The following is a 14073-nucleotide window of genomic DNA, read 5'->3' on the forward strand; positions in this document are numbered from 1 at the left end:
ACAATCACTCATTATATGGCTTTTGTTTCTATATCCTACAGGTCCTTTTATTTAGCATCATACTATATGGCCTTATGCATCTAGGTTTTGCTCTATTGTAAGTCTCTGCTAGGAGAACCCAAGGTTTCTACTGATTATGACCAATGAGGGAAATAATTGAGCCTAAGTTCCCTTGAGTCTGGCTTACTTCACTTAGTATGATTTTTTCTAAGTCTTTCCATTTCCTTACAAATGGGGTGATAATCATTCTTTCTGACAGCAGCATAGAATTCCATTGAGTATAAATACTACATCTTGTTGATCCGCTCATCAACTGAGGGGCATCTGGTTTGGTTTCATATCTTTGCTATGGTAAATAGTGCTGCAATGAACATTGTTGTGCTGGTGAATTTAGCATGTCCTTGTTTCTGGATGATTGGGTAAATGCCAAGTAGTGGAATTGCTGGGTCACAGGGGAGCTCTATGTTTAGTCTTTTGAGGAACTGCCATACTGCTTTCCATAGTGGTTGAATGAGTTTGTACTCCCTCCAACAGAGTAGTAGTGATCCTAAGTGAATATTTTAAACTCTGTTTTAATGCCTCTTGAGTAACAAGCAGTCTGTGACATGCAGAGAGCAGGGCAGCAGGTATCATTGTGCTGAAATGCAATGAAAATTTAGCCTAAGTAATGAAACTCAAAGCAGTGTTTGTGGGGCCAAAGAGAAGTTTATTAGAAGAGAACCATGCTCTAGGACCTTAGAACTAAGTCTGGGTCTCCAGTCACAGGCTCGTTGATCTGGTAGCTTAGAGTGGAAAGCTTGTTAGACAGAGAAAAGACTTTTCCAGAAGGCTGATTGCGTGCTGTGGGCAAACGGGCTCACTTAATCAGCAGCAGGAGTTGCAGCTGGAGGTCCTGCAGGTGGTGCGGCAGGGTGCAGGCTGGCAGCAGGGAGGCCGGCAGCAGGGGGCCTGCACAGTGATGGGCTGGCAGCAGGTGGAGGCCCAGCAGCAGGGCCTGCAGACCACAGCAGTGCAGGAGGTGGGGCAGCAGGTGATGGGGCGGCAGCAGCCCTGCTGCAGGCCACAGGGGTCGCAGCAGATGGGGCGGGGGCTGGGCTGGCAGATGGGGCGCGTGCAGTGGGGCACGCAGGTGACAGGGCGGCACACGGTGGTCTGGCAGGACACGGGGCGGCAGCAGCAGGGGTCTCGGCAGCAGCAGGGCTGGAGGCAGCAGCTCTGGGAGGAGAAGGAGCCACAGCAGGAGCCGGTCATGGTGGTGTCTGGCGGGGTGTGGAGTGGAGGAGTGGAGAGCAGGTGGGTGTTTTGGGGTATGGTGGCCTCCTCTTCTGCTGGCCCTTTATATACATAGCTGGGTCCTCGTTACTCCTCGTGTTATTATTTTGGCCGATCAGGCAGAGTTTTGCTTGACCAATGGCTGACTCATGATCTCATTAAGGGATATTTGTCGCATCTCTCAATATGACTGTATTCACAGCATTCATTACCAAAAAACCTAAAAATTTGGTCATGAGAGATGATCCAGTTCTTCTAATGGACAGATAATGCATTTTATGGGGACAGAGTGTGGTTTTGTGGCCACATGGATGTATTGGTCAACCTAGGAGATTCAGGTTATCTAGCATTGTTTGTCATTTCCTTGTGATGAGGCTATTCAGAATTCTCTCTTGCAGCTCATTTCGATTACACAATACTGTATCATTTGCTATAACCACCATATGGGATGGAACACGAGACATTCTCCTAGCTTGCAGTGACCAAGCTTTGTCCTTCCTCGCACTGCCTGATGTTCCCTTTACGTAGAAACATCCAGATAAGCCTGGAGAGAATGGTCCCAAGGGAATGCTAGTTTTTAGAAGAATCAGTGTAGAGGAATTCATAAAGCACTTGCTAGATCCTTCTCCACTAACAGCCTCCCTGCAAATCTGACATGCCTGCCTTGGGAATACATTTGCTTGTCCTTTGATAGAGAAGAATGTATGTATCTTCTGTATAATCACACAGAAACTCACACACAGAAAATTGTGGAAACCAGGTAGATCTTAGAATCAAGCATTTAAGACTTTCATGTATATTTTCCCTTTTTATTCCAATTCAGATGGTTTATATCTAACTCTGGTCCTTCTGGTCCCAGAATGCTAATTTTCAATCTCTAAACATGACATTTTTAATACTTGCCTTAATGAGTAGAGCAACTTTTTGTATGTCGTGAAGAGCTGAGATGCTGAATGCATCGGTTCACGCCTGTAAACCTCCCTACTTAGAAGGTTGAGACATGAGGATCATGGTTTGATGCCAGCCCTGGCAGGAAGATCCGAGAGACTCCTTCTCCAATTAACCAGAAAGAAAAAAGGAAAGAAAGAAGAAGGAAAACAAAAAGAAAGAAGAAAGAGAGAGAGAAATAGAGACATAGACAGAGACAGAGTCGGAGGTGGGGGGAGAGAATGAAAAAAAGACCAGAAGTAGAGCTGTGACTCAAGTAGTAGAGTGCCTGCCAGCCTTGAGCAAGAAAGCTAAAGGACAGCACCCAGACCCCCAGTTCAAGGCCCAGGACCACTGTGAGTGTGTGTGTGTGTGTGTGTGTGTGTGTGTGTGTATACACGATTTGAATCATGAGAGGTTTTTCTCTTAATGCACCATGATTTGTGTGCTATGGCTACCAAGTGAGAGGATGGAGGTTTTCTGAGCCATCATTATTCAGGGAAAGTGTGTTAGAAGGTTGTTTTTTGGCTTTCATCTTATGCCCTGCCTGATGAAAATGTGGTGGGCCTGGCTTATTCTAGAGCATGGTTGTGGGCAGTGAGGGAGCAGACTCTTTCCCTTCCATCTTTCCCTTTCGTGTTGGTTGCCAGGAAGCATTTAGATCCCTTTAGAATAATATTTCTCTTTCCAAAAAAAGTACTTTGAGCACATTTGGGGATCTAAAGCTCCCCCAAATAGAATTTGTTGTTGGTTGTGGGGCTCGAACTCAGGGCCTGGATGCTGTCCTTAAGCCCCTTTGTACTCAAGGCTAGGGTTCTACCACTTGAGCCACAGTGACACTTCCAGCTTTTGAGTGGTGAATCGGAGATAAGAGTCTCACAGGGACTTTTCTGTATGGGTTGGCTTTGAACTATGATCCTCAAATCTCAGTCTCCTGACTAGCTAGGGAACAGGTGTGAGCCGCCAGCACCTGGCTCCCCAGATAGGATTTGAAACATCATTCCCAAACTTTGAATATGGAACTTCACAACTGAAGAGACAAAGGAGGGAGACTTGAAGAAGTCTCTATCCACTCTAAAGACCTTCCACTCTCCCACGCTTCTCATTCTTTTCTTTGTGCACAGACATAATAGAATCTTAGATGTAAGTAATACTTTGAGGACATATTATTTCCTAATCAGCCTTTGTGTTGCTGTGGTACCTTTGTGGTGACAGAACTATTGTCAACATTGACAAAAGTTAGTGTAAACCAAAATAACTTCTTTACTGAAGGTACTGCTTTCATAAAGCCAACCCAAAGGGATTTCTTTTTCTCCCCTGTGAAATTGTCTACAAAGGATTGTCTACTAACAGGATTACTGAGTGAAATCTTCCAGGCTTTAGTCATTCGACACACTCATCCTCACCTGCTAGACCCACCTCATTTTCTGGTAGCTAACTTTAGGCTCCTGACACTGGTTTCCAGGGCCACAAGGCTGCAGGAACTCAGATCTTGCTGTGTCACTGGTGGCAAGTTAGATGCTATTTAAATTTGTTCCCATAGAATTGATTGCAGGTCACCATGTTATTATTTTTTTAAGCAAGCCATTCTTAATGTGTCAAATTAGTGAATGTATTCATTTAAATACAAATACAAGATACATCTGGGTGCTGGTGGCTTATGCCTCTAATCTTGGCTGAAATGAAGCCAGCCCAGTTAGATAAATTCATGAAATTTTTATCTCTATTAACCAGCGAAAAAAAATCCAAAAGTTTCTTAAATTGTAAAGTTCCAGGCTTGAACAAAAGAGCCAATTGAAAGCATATATATACACATATATATACATACATATATGTATATGTATGTATGTATATATATATATCATATCACACTGCCAGGTAACTCTAAATCTATTCTGAATATCTAACCAATCAGGAATTAAGATGCTATTTATGCTCATTTAAGGTTCTGTTGATGGTTGGTTATTTGGTTATATGGCTTTGTGACAAATAATGATACATATCAGGATTGTCATGGGATTTAAATGAGATAATACTTGTCCAAGACTTAAGAACAGTGTCTGACAGTGTCTTGTATCTGTCAAAACAAACAAATAAATGCATTAAATAAAGATATGTAATTAGAATTCTTTTGCTGTCTCTTGTTTATCTCATATTGTTACAGTATCTCACTTTGTTATCTGATATATTGGATATATTTGTATATGGTTATTTGAAATTGGGGGGAAAACAAGATGAGGGGTGGGGGTGGAGGGGAGGGTAATGGGGACCAAGACATGAGAAAGGGTATCAATGTATGTGAATTAATGCACCTTCTATCTGGCAAATATCATGTAACTCTTCTATTAATTACAATAAATATATATATAAAGAATTGTCATATTATGTTATACCAAATAAAGTATTTTTCAATTTAGGACAAAACCAACATATTTGATGTGACAAATGGCTACCACAGCATGTGCATCAAATAAGATGCTTATTCAATGACTGGTTTCATTAGTAATATGAGGCAAAGTTAAAATACTTAGAAGGGCCAGGTGCCGGTGGCTCATGCCTGTAATTCTAGCTACTTAGGGAGCCTGACCTCTGAGGATCATTGTTCAAAGCCAGCCTGGGCAGGAAAGTCTGTGAGACTCATAACTGTTTGTTCAAAAAATGTGAAGATGGATGGCAATTGGTTAAATTGCTTGGGAAATGTCATTGATGTGTGATTTCTTAGCTCAGAAAAGCCATCATGGAAACTTGATATAGATTTAATGTCCATACTTGAGTTGGCATTGTAAATAATATTCTAAATACATATCATCAGGCATGTAAGACAGATTCATTATCCAAAGTGAATAATGAATTGAGTACAAAATGAAACAAGGGCCAGGAGTTTGGCCTAGTGGTAGAATGCTTGCCTTGGCATGCACAAAGACCTGGGTTCAATCATTGGTACCACATACATAGAAAAAAAAGCCAGAAGTGGTGCTGTGGCTGAAGTAGGCCTTGAGAAAACCCAAGGACAGTGCTTAGGCCCTGAGTTCAAGCCCTGGGACTGTCAATACACAAAAAGGAAATGTAATAAAGCCCATAATTACTTTGGGAAGATGAACATGCTTCTGCCTTACTGAACAGACATGTTTGACTCAAGGTCTCATGTCAGGGAACGTGTTACTCTCTGGGATTGTTTCTTGACATCTGGGCTTATAATTGCATTTCATCTATATTATCTATCCATTCATTCATTCATTCACAATTCACTGTTCACTGTTCTTCAAAAACAGAGGCGATGAGCAAAATTTCACTTAGGCTTCTCCCCACTTCCCCCCACCTTCCACCTTTTGGCTTTTGTGGTGTGCCAACACGTGTTAAACTCAGGCAACCAACCCCGACCTGGTGGATGGAGGCTCTCCCAGACACAGCTTTCTAATGCAAGACATTTCTCGGATGGCTGATGTGTGCCTGGAACTCCCTGCGTGTGAAAAGGACACACTCACTTCCACCTTTCTGTCCAGATAGGTAAGTCTTCCTGTGAATGGCATTCCCAGGATTAGAAGAGAACTAGTCAGACTTGGGTTGTTGCAGAAAAACCATCATAGAAGACTGTTCTGCCTCTGGCCTCAAAAAATCTCCAGACCACCAAAGAATCAACTTCAAACCCATAAGATTATTGGTGTGAAGGGAAATATCACCAAGACCAGGTTTTCCATGCAGAGAGCATCATGTTTATTAGAAAACAGAGAACATGACAGTGGGTCCAAGGCAGACAGTGTGGAAAGCTGTCTTTACTGGGTAGTAGGAACTAGCTTGAAGCCATGAGCAATCCGCTTCTGGAGGAAATGCCGAGAAGCGACTGCAAGACCCTCAGCAGCATCGGGCATCTCAGCAGCAGGAGTTGCAGCTGGAGGTCCTGCAGGTGGTGCGGCAGGGCGCAGGCTGGCAGCAGGGAGGCCGGCAGCAGGGGGCCTGCACAGTGATGGGCTGGCAGCAGGTGGAGGCCCAGCAGCAGGGCCTGCAGACCACAGCGGTGCAGGAGGTGGGGCAGCAGGTGATGGGGCGGCAGCAGCCCTGCTGCAGGCCACAGGGGTCGCAGCAGATGGGGCGGGGGCTGGGCTGGCAGATGGGGCGCGTGCAGTGGGGCACGCAGGTGACAGGGCGGCACACGGTGGTCTGGCAGGACACGGGGCGGCAGCAGCAGGGGTCTCGGCAGCAGCAGGGCTGGAGGCAGCAGCTCTGGGAGGAGAAGGAGCCACAGCAGGAGCCGGTCATGGTGGTGTCTGGCTGGGTGTGGGGTGGAGGAGTGGAGAGCAGGTGGGTGTGATGTCTTCCTCTTCTCCTTAGGCCTTTTTATACCTGGCTAGGAGTGGATGACCCCTGCCCCAGGTCACATGACTATTTCCTCATTTTGGGGTGTATTCCTTCTGAAATGACATCCAGTAGGTAAGTTCTCCAGCCATCTTTTAAGTTGCTAAGTACTCATAAAAGCCCCGATTACCCTTATTTAATGGGGAAGCCATTATGTTTTGTTATTTCTGCTTCAAATATGAACTGAATGACCAACTTCAAAGTCTCCAATTACCTTTGTAATTTGCTGATGCTTTCGCCAGGTGTTGTTTTGAGAGCAGCTGTAGCTGTCATGGCCTTAGCGTTCCTTACTAACAAGGGGAGGGAATTTGCTAAGCAGTGATTAGCATTTTCCATCGCTCCACTGATGTAAAGCAAGTTGAGAATGCCACTGCAACATTTTGTCATTTTTTTTTGCCTGTCCTGGGGCTTGAACTCAGGGCTAAGCACTGTCCTTGGGCGTTCCCAAGGCTAGAGCTCTATCTTTAGATCTACAGCTTTTTCTATATATGTGGTACTGAGGAATCGAACCCAGGTCTTCGTGCATGCTAGGCCAACCTCCCAGTCCAATTGCAACATTTTGAAAATCCAAACTTCTATTAGTCAGAGAAGACATTTCCAGGCTATTTTTGGAGCCACAGGGATATATCTTAGTAGGCCTTGCAGCCCAACACTTGTGTAGACTTAGAAGTTTGCTCATTGATTTCCAGGGTTTTATCTTTCAAAACCAAGGTGAATTTCATTATTTACACCCTTCATTTACTATCCCTGTGTTGTAACTCTGTTCAGGCATCATAGTTCCTGAAGTATATTAATTTATATTATTAATAATGTAATAATAAAATGAAGTGAAACACTTATTAAATTAGTCCTCATCATCTTTCTAGATGGCAAACCTACTCATTTTCCATTTTTGGTGTAAGGAACCTGATAAGCAACTTGCTTGAGGTTATACATCTACTAAGTATGAGAGCCAACACTTAATTCCAGAAATTTCTGTGGGACATTGCAATCCTGGAGAGGTAGAGAATGGGTGTGTGAAATCACATTCCCAGGCCTCAATAAATGTCTAGTGTAATTAGGAATTTTAATGGTATATTTACCTCTAAAACAACTATTATTTGTGACATGGCTAACTGTGAGAGTCATCTGAAAAGACTTGATATCTTGCCGGTACCCTCAGGAATTGGAATTATGTCCTATGCAGTCTTTTGAACACCCCAAAACATGTTCCTGTGGACATAGTACCATAATTGCACATAATTAAGAGGCATGTGAAGAAAGGTGGCAGAAGAATGAAGAACTCGAGTACATCTAGGTAAACGTTGCCATCTCCCAATATTCTAAACCCTGAGTTAGAGATCCCAGCTGACAGTGGTCTCAGCTCCATCTTGCCTGTTGCTAGGTCTCGAGCACCTTCCTGTGTACTAGGCTTGAGCTCATTTTTACTACAGAACCAACAATCCTGTCTCGTGATTTCTAACTTGGAGGACTTCTGGGAAAATCATGCCATGAATATGTTGTAGCTCTTACCTCTTGATTTACCTGGGGCTGGCCTTTACTTGCAACTAATTCTGTTCTAGATCTGTGGCTGAAGTCTCAGGTTCATCCCTTATTGGTCACTGCCGGGGCCAACTGGCAGCAAACCAGGGTTCGCAGATTGGGGTTCCTGAAATCAGGGGCAAGGACTAGCAAGAAATAGAAGAGAGACAGACACACCAGGTCCGGGATGTCCGCAGTCCAGGTAAAGACTCCCGAGACTCCCCGTTTATTTTCCACTCCCGCTTCTTCCCTCCTCCAGACCCAGGGAACCTCCAGGTGTTACATTCATATGGTAATTCTCAGGTCATTTACATAGAATAGGGCCAGAAAACAATAAGACAATAAAGCCATCGTCTGATGCAAGTCAAGGTACAGTTTGATTCCACTCTGGCTCCCAACAGGTCACCTTGCTTTCAAAGCCCCTTTCAGGCTTACCTAGAGCTGTACTAGCCAGTATGACTAGGACTTGGGTTACCATGAAAAACCAACCCCCAACCAACCAAGATCCAGTAATAATAATGAATTTTGGAGAAAATAAAGCATTATGTATCTTACAGCACACTGACAAACAAGCATTTGGAAGTCCAAAGAGAAAATTCTAGATGGCCACGGTAGCTCAGACCTTAATAATCCTAGTTACACATGAAGCTAGGATCTCAGAACCACAGTTTCAAGCTAGTCTTGGTAGAGAAGTCTAAGAGACTCCATCTCTATCCAGCAAAATGCTAGACTGGAGATGTGGCTCAAATAGTAGAGTGCCAGTCATGAGCCAAAAAACTGAGTTCAAGATCTGGTACCAGTCCAAAAAGGAAAAAGGAAAAAAAAAAAGTGGAGAGGCAGAAAATTGATGTAGTTGGAGATTTAAAAATTTAGTTATCAAGGAAAGGCAGAAAAAATTAGACTTGTAAGCCTATGTATAAGTAAACTATCAGACCATTAATAAAGAAAAGATTCCATTGTTGCACAGATTGAAAATGTAAAAATTGCAGTGCTTGGGAATTCCTAACACTCAGTACCTGCATAAAATACTTTAGAAAGTTTTACCATGTCTAATGGAAGAGTATCTCTCATCCTGAGGTGACTTACCTTGCTTATTGAAAATATTTCTATGCCTAGAATGAAAAGAATTGAGCTAGAATTATGTCCACCTCTCTTCTGATGCTCTTAGTATTTATTTGACAAATACTTTCTGATTACTTTCTATGTGCCAAGGACCTCCTATTGTGCAAGATCGGTAGACATTCAGTAGTGAACAAAATGAATCAAGATCTTTCCCCTCTGTCAGGCATCAGTGGCTCATGCCTGTAATCCTAACTACTCGTGAAGCTGAGATCTGAATATCATGGTTCAAAGCCAGGCAAGGCAGGAAAGTTGGTAAGACTCTTATCTCCAAAGAGCTGAAAGTGGAGCTGTGGCTTAAGTAGCAAAGCATTGGCTGTGAGGGGAAAAAAAAGCTACAGGGAAGTACATAGAACCCTAAGTTCAAGCCCCATACTAGCACAAAAAAAATATGACAGATCTTTCTTACAAAGCTTCCTGCCTGGCTCTTAGTAATAATCAGGTGATGTGACTAAGCTCACAAGCTGCATATTCCATATAACTCATTGAGATTAAGTGCCAAGGACATAAAATATATTTCTGAGGGCAACAGCCATTACTAGTCCAGATTAGCCCACAAGTGTCTAACAAACAACAACAAACTCATCAATACAGATTGCTATCAAAACTATATCAGCTGTCGTATTGTCATTGTTTCAGTAATGAACTGCATCCTGAGTTCATAACTTGGTTCCGACCAAGACTACGTTTCTCTCATTTTTCTCAGCAGCAGGTTGGGAGCAGAATTGACCATGGTGGTGCTGGTGGAAGCCATAAAGACCATAGAGTAGAGGTTGTTCCTTTAAAGAAGGTAATTCAGTGGTGAGAGATTCTCTGGCTATCATTGGATATCATTAATTGCACCTTTTTTCCATATTAGGTAGCATATACCTCTATAACCCAGGGTTTTCTTTTGTTATGAGTCCCACTTGGACTGTCCATGAGTCAAGTTCATGATCAGAAAGACTCACTTGGAGCCTCACCATACAACCTGTGGCTTGAAGACACATCCCATGAGAGGATTTGAACTATCTGAACTGCTTTGAAAAACCAGAGACCTTGCACCTGAATGCTCTTCTAGTTAAGCTCAGAAAAGGTCTCTGTGAAAACTCCCTTCCCTTGTTTGCATTATTTCATAATTTAAGCTGCAAGTAAACTTTTGAAGGTTCAGAAATAATAAGAAGAAACATATTTAATTCCCAAGAAATTATTTTTTATTTCTTTTTTATTATGGGAAAACAGCATAATAATAAACATCCTGGGGTGTGGGAAGCATTCCATTTGATGCCCTTGAAATGGTAGAAAAATGATGATTAGTCCAGGGGATAGAACTTCGTTGAAGAGGAACTTTTATCTTTGTTTATGAATTTCTTGGGAGCCAGATCTAGGGCTTAGACTCGGGGCCTCATGCTTTTGCTTAGTTTTTTTTTCACTCAAGCTTGGTGCTCTCCAAAGCTTGGCTTCTGGCTTTTTGCTGGTTCATTTGGAGATAAGAATCTCATAGACTTTTCTGTCCAGGCTGACTTCAAATCATGATCCCGAGATCTCAGTCTTCTAAGTGGCTAGGATTATAGTCCTGAGCCCCTGGCACCAGGCTGATGCATTCTTTTTCTTGTTGATTTAACTAACGAGAGTGGAGATTTTTCTCAAGGTTGTCAAACAGGGCCAAAATCAGCCGCAGAATCATGTGGGGAAACAGACAGTTCCAGGTGAGTTAGTGGTTGAAGGATACACAGGTGGTGTCTCATCCTTGCCACTGTCTGCACACCTGGCACGGCTCTTTGTCGGGCATCTCAGCAGCAGGAGTTGCAGCTGGAGGTCCTGCAGGTGGTGCGGCAGGGCGCAGGCTGGCAGCAGGGAGGCCGGCAGCAGGGGGCCTGCACAGTGATGGGCTGGCAGCAGGTGGAGGCCCAGCAGCAGGGCCTGCAGACCACAGCGGTGCAGGAGGTGGGGCAGCAGGTGATGGGGCGGCAGCAGCCCTGCTGCAGGCCACAGGGGTCGCAGCAGATGGGGCGGGGGCTGGGCTGGCAGATGGGGCGCGTGCAGTGGGGCACGCAGGTGACAGGGCGGCACACGGTGGTCTGGCAGGACACGGGGCGGCAGCAGCAGGGGTCTCGGCAGCAGCAGGGCTGGAGGCAGCAGCTCTGGGAGGAGAAGGAGCCACAGCAGGAGCCGGTCATGGTGGTGTCTGGCTGGGTGTGGAGTGGAGGAGTGGAGAGCAGGTGGGTGTTTTGGGGTATGGTGGCCTCCTCTTCTGCTGGCCCTTTATATACTAGTCTTGGCATGGATGACCTCCTCCCCTCCCCCTCAGGACACAAGGTCACATCCTGGAGTCGTGGTCATCCATGGAAATGAAAGCCCTGGGTTGTGGCTGAGGCTGAAATTCCAGCACCAGGAAGAATATTTACCTTTCCATCTCCCTGCTGTTTCCCTTGAGATGAATGCCTCACGTTTATGTCATCAGAAGAATTATTTATCCGTCAGCCAACCCTTGCAGGCCAGGTCATGTGACAAGTTGAAAGTGTGAGGGATCAAGTCCTGTCACCATTACCCTTTCCTCCATATCATCAGATCTGAAGAGGAGCCAGACATGGATGCAAGCACATGAGTCACAGGTCTGGTTTTGGATTGGCATTTGGATGAAGTAACCATCTGGCTAAAACCAAATTGGCTTGTAAAAGGTGATGTGTATCTAGTCTGCTATGAAAACATGGCCCAGAGCTTCTGCAAAACAAATGTTACTATGCTTAGAAGGAAATACCCATCAAAGCCTTGCTGTGATGGTTGTTAGTAGCAGTCTGAGTTGGCCTACAACTCACAATCAATTAGAAGCCATTATGTAAATAAATAGCACAATAACATCGTACTATTTGGTGGGGGTGGGGGTGGGGGGAGATTGCAGAAAGAAAAATAAATACTGAATTGTTTCCTATCCTACAATATTCACAGATGTAGAATGGTCCTCCTTGACAACCTTTTGAGCAATCCCAGCTCCTGGTTAATTAAATTTCTGGTCTGGGAAAAACAATTTATAAGCCTGGTACCATTGGCTCATGCCTATAACCCTAACTTTCCATAGAAGGCTGAGATCTAAGGGATTGTGATTAGAAGCCAACCTGGACAGAAAAGTCTATCAGATTCAGATCTCCAAATCGATCAGCAAAAAGCCAGAAGTGGAACTTTAGCTCAAGTGGTACAGCACCAAGCTTGAGTGAAAATATATAAATTTGTATGTGTGCTGTTAGTACTAGGGCTTGAACTCAGAACCTGGGCACTGTCTTTTAGCTTTTTTACTCAAGTCTGGTGCCCTACCATTTGAGCCACACCTCTACTTCCACCTTTTTGCTAATTAATTGGATACAAGTACCTCATGAATTTTGCTGCCTGAGTTGGCTTCAAATTGTGACCCTTCAAATCTCAGCCTCCGGAGTAACTAGTATTACGGGCAGGTGTGAACAACTGGTACACAGCCTAGAAAGGTAATAAAAAATAGATGAAGGAATCAAAAGGGACAAATTTCTCATTGGCCAATAAGGTCAAACTAAATGAGGATTTTTGTATACACCAGAACTTTTGAATATCATTCTCTGATTAAGTGCTTACATATAAAAGTCAAAACTGGGATAATTCTTGCTTTCTAACTGTACTATACAGAGCTTGTTTTACATTCTTTACAATCTATTAAAGTAGGTATTAAGGAATCATTTGTCTTTCTGTTATAGACAGTATAGTTTGTTAGCTGAGGTGTTTGATTATGGGGTACATGGGTAGGATGATAAAAGAAATGGGAAAGTAATAGACTGGCAAGCTAAAGTAGCCTTGTCCATTATAGCTACGGCCAAGATGATTGGGGGTTTAGGGAATAAATTACATGTTGAAAGGGAGTGAAAATTAATCCAGGGTTTGCTGACAATTTGCAGACCACATTTGCCTCTGAGGTATGTTTTTGTGTGCTTATTTGTTTTTACTTTTCTAGTACTGGAGTTTCAACTCAGGGCCTCACGTTTCCTTGTCTGGTTTGCTTGGTTGGCATGCAACCATTTGAGCCACACTTACAGTCTGGCTTTTTGCTGATTACTAGTATACTGTTTTTTTTTTTTACGTCTGTTTTGTTTGTTACAGTGGTGTTCAGATAAACTACATGTACCATAAATGAATGGTATGGGGAATCTACACATACAAAGCGGTATTGGACACTTTATATATATATGAACTTATTTTCCTTTCTCAGACATCTATAGTAGTGTTAATTTTCCCATTTTTCAGATAGGAAACCCAAGAGACAGAGAGTTTAACTTACATGAAATGTTGAGGCAAATAAGTTAAATAAATAACTATTTGTAGAATTCTTGCTGTAAAGCGAATTACCTTTCTGGTTAGTTTGCTTGAATAAATAGAAATTAAAGACTGAGCTCGGTAGTAGGAAAAAAATGGTGGCTGTCAGTCTCTTCCTTGAAAGCAGAGAAATACACCATCTTAATGCAATGCCTTATGGAGATGGAGGTAAGCTTGGGATATTGTGAATATGGATCCCCCTCACCTAATCTATCCTAAAGTCTGTGCAAGTATGTGTGTGTATGCATCCACGTGCATGCAGTCACGTTTGCATATGTGGTATGAGGGTTGGGACAGGATTGCTAGAAAAGGCTGAGCTGAACTTTTGGAAGTTTTAGGTAAATAAAGAAGAGAGAAAAGGTAGCAGAAATGAGCATTTGAGTATGAGCAAAAGCTAAAACATGTAATACCCAACGGCCAATAACTAGGGAGAGATTATTGTGACTTTAAGAAAGCAATAGGGAAGGAGTGTTAAGACATGGAGGTGTGGAGGTGGGCAAAGAGCAGAGAACAGAGAACCTATCTTGAATAATAGACTAGGGACTAGCTTAGGGCCTCTGTAGGCCC

At 43.4% G+C, this 14073-nt stretch overlaps 3 protein-coding genes across 3 annotated transcripts; all 3 read right to left on the reverse strand.

Annotated features, from left to right (window-relative positions):
• Positions 1-864: 864 nt before the first annotated feature.
• Positions 865-1251, reverse strand: LOC150051747 (keratin-associated protein 2-1-like). Its single transcript, XM_090351713.1, has one exon. It carries the CDS (start codon positions 1249-1251, stop codon positions 865-867), a length of 387 nt encoding a protein of 128 aa, XP_090207839.1.
• A 4818-nt stretch (positions 1252-6069) lies between these two features.
• LOC150051748 (keratin-associated protein 2-1-like) lies at positions 6070-6456 on the reverse strand. The gene has a single exon (XM_090351714.1). The coding sequence runs from the start codon at positions 6454-6456 to the stop codon at positions 6070-6072; it is 387 nt and encodes a 128-aa protein (XP_090207840.1).
• Positions 6457-10964: 4508 nt separating this feature from the next.
• Positions 10965-11351, reverse strand: LOC150051749 (keratin-associated protein 2-1-like). Its single transcript, XM_090351715.1, has one exon. The coding sequence runs from the start codon at positions 11349-11351 to the stop codon at positions 10965-10967; it is 387 nt and encodes a 128-aa protein (XP_090207841.1).
• Positions 11352-14073: the final 2722 nt, after the last annotated feature.

This window comes from Megascapheus bottae, chromosome 17 (genome assembly GCF_031878675.1).
Source record: "Megascapheus bottae isolate mThoBot1 chromosome 17, mThoBot2.hap1, whole genome shotgun sequence".
Taxonomy (NCBI): domain Eukaryota; kingdom Metazoa; phylum Chordata; class Mammalia; order Rodentia; family Geomyidae; genus Megascapheus; species Megascapheus bottae.

What these genes read in the sequence shown, in the direction of transcription:
- LOC150051747 (XM_090351713.1), bottom strand. Translation starts at nt 1,251, where the DNA reads ATGACCGGCTCCTGCTGTGGCTCCTTCTCCTCCCAGAGCTGCTGCCTC.
- LOC150051748 (XM_090351714.1), bottom strand. Translation starts at nt 6,456, where the DNA reads ATGACCGGCTCCTGCTGTGGCTCCTTCTCCTCCCAGAGCTGCTGCCTC.
- LOC150051749 (XM_090351715.1), bottom strand. Translation starts at nt 11,351, where the DNA reads ATGACCGGCTCCTGCTGTGGCTCCTTCTCCTCCCAGAGCTGCTGCCTC.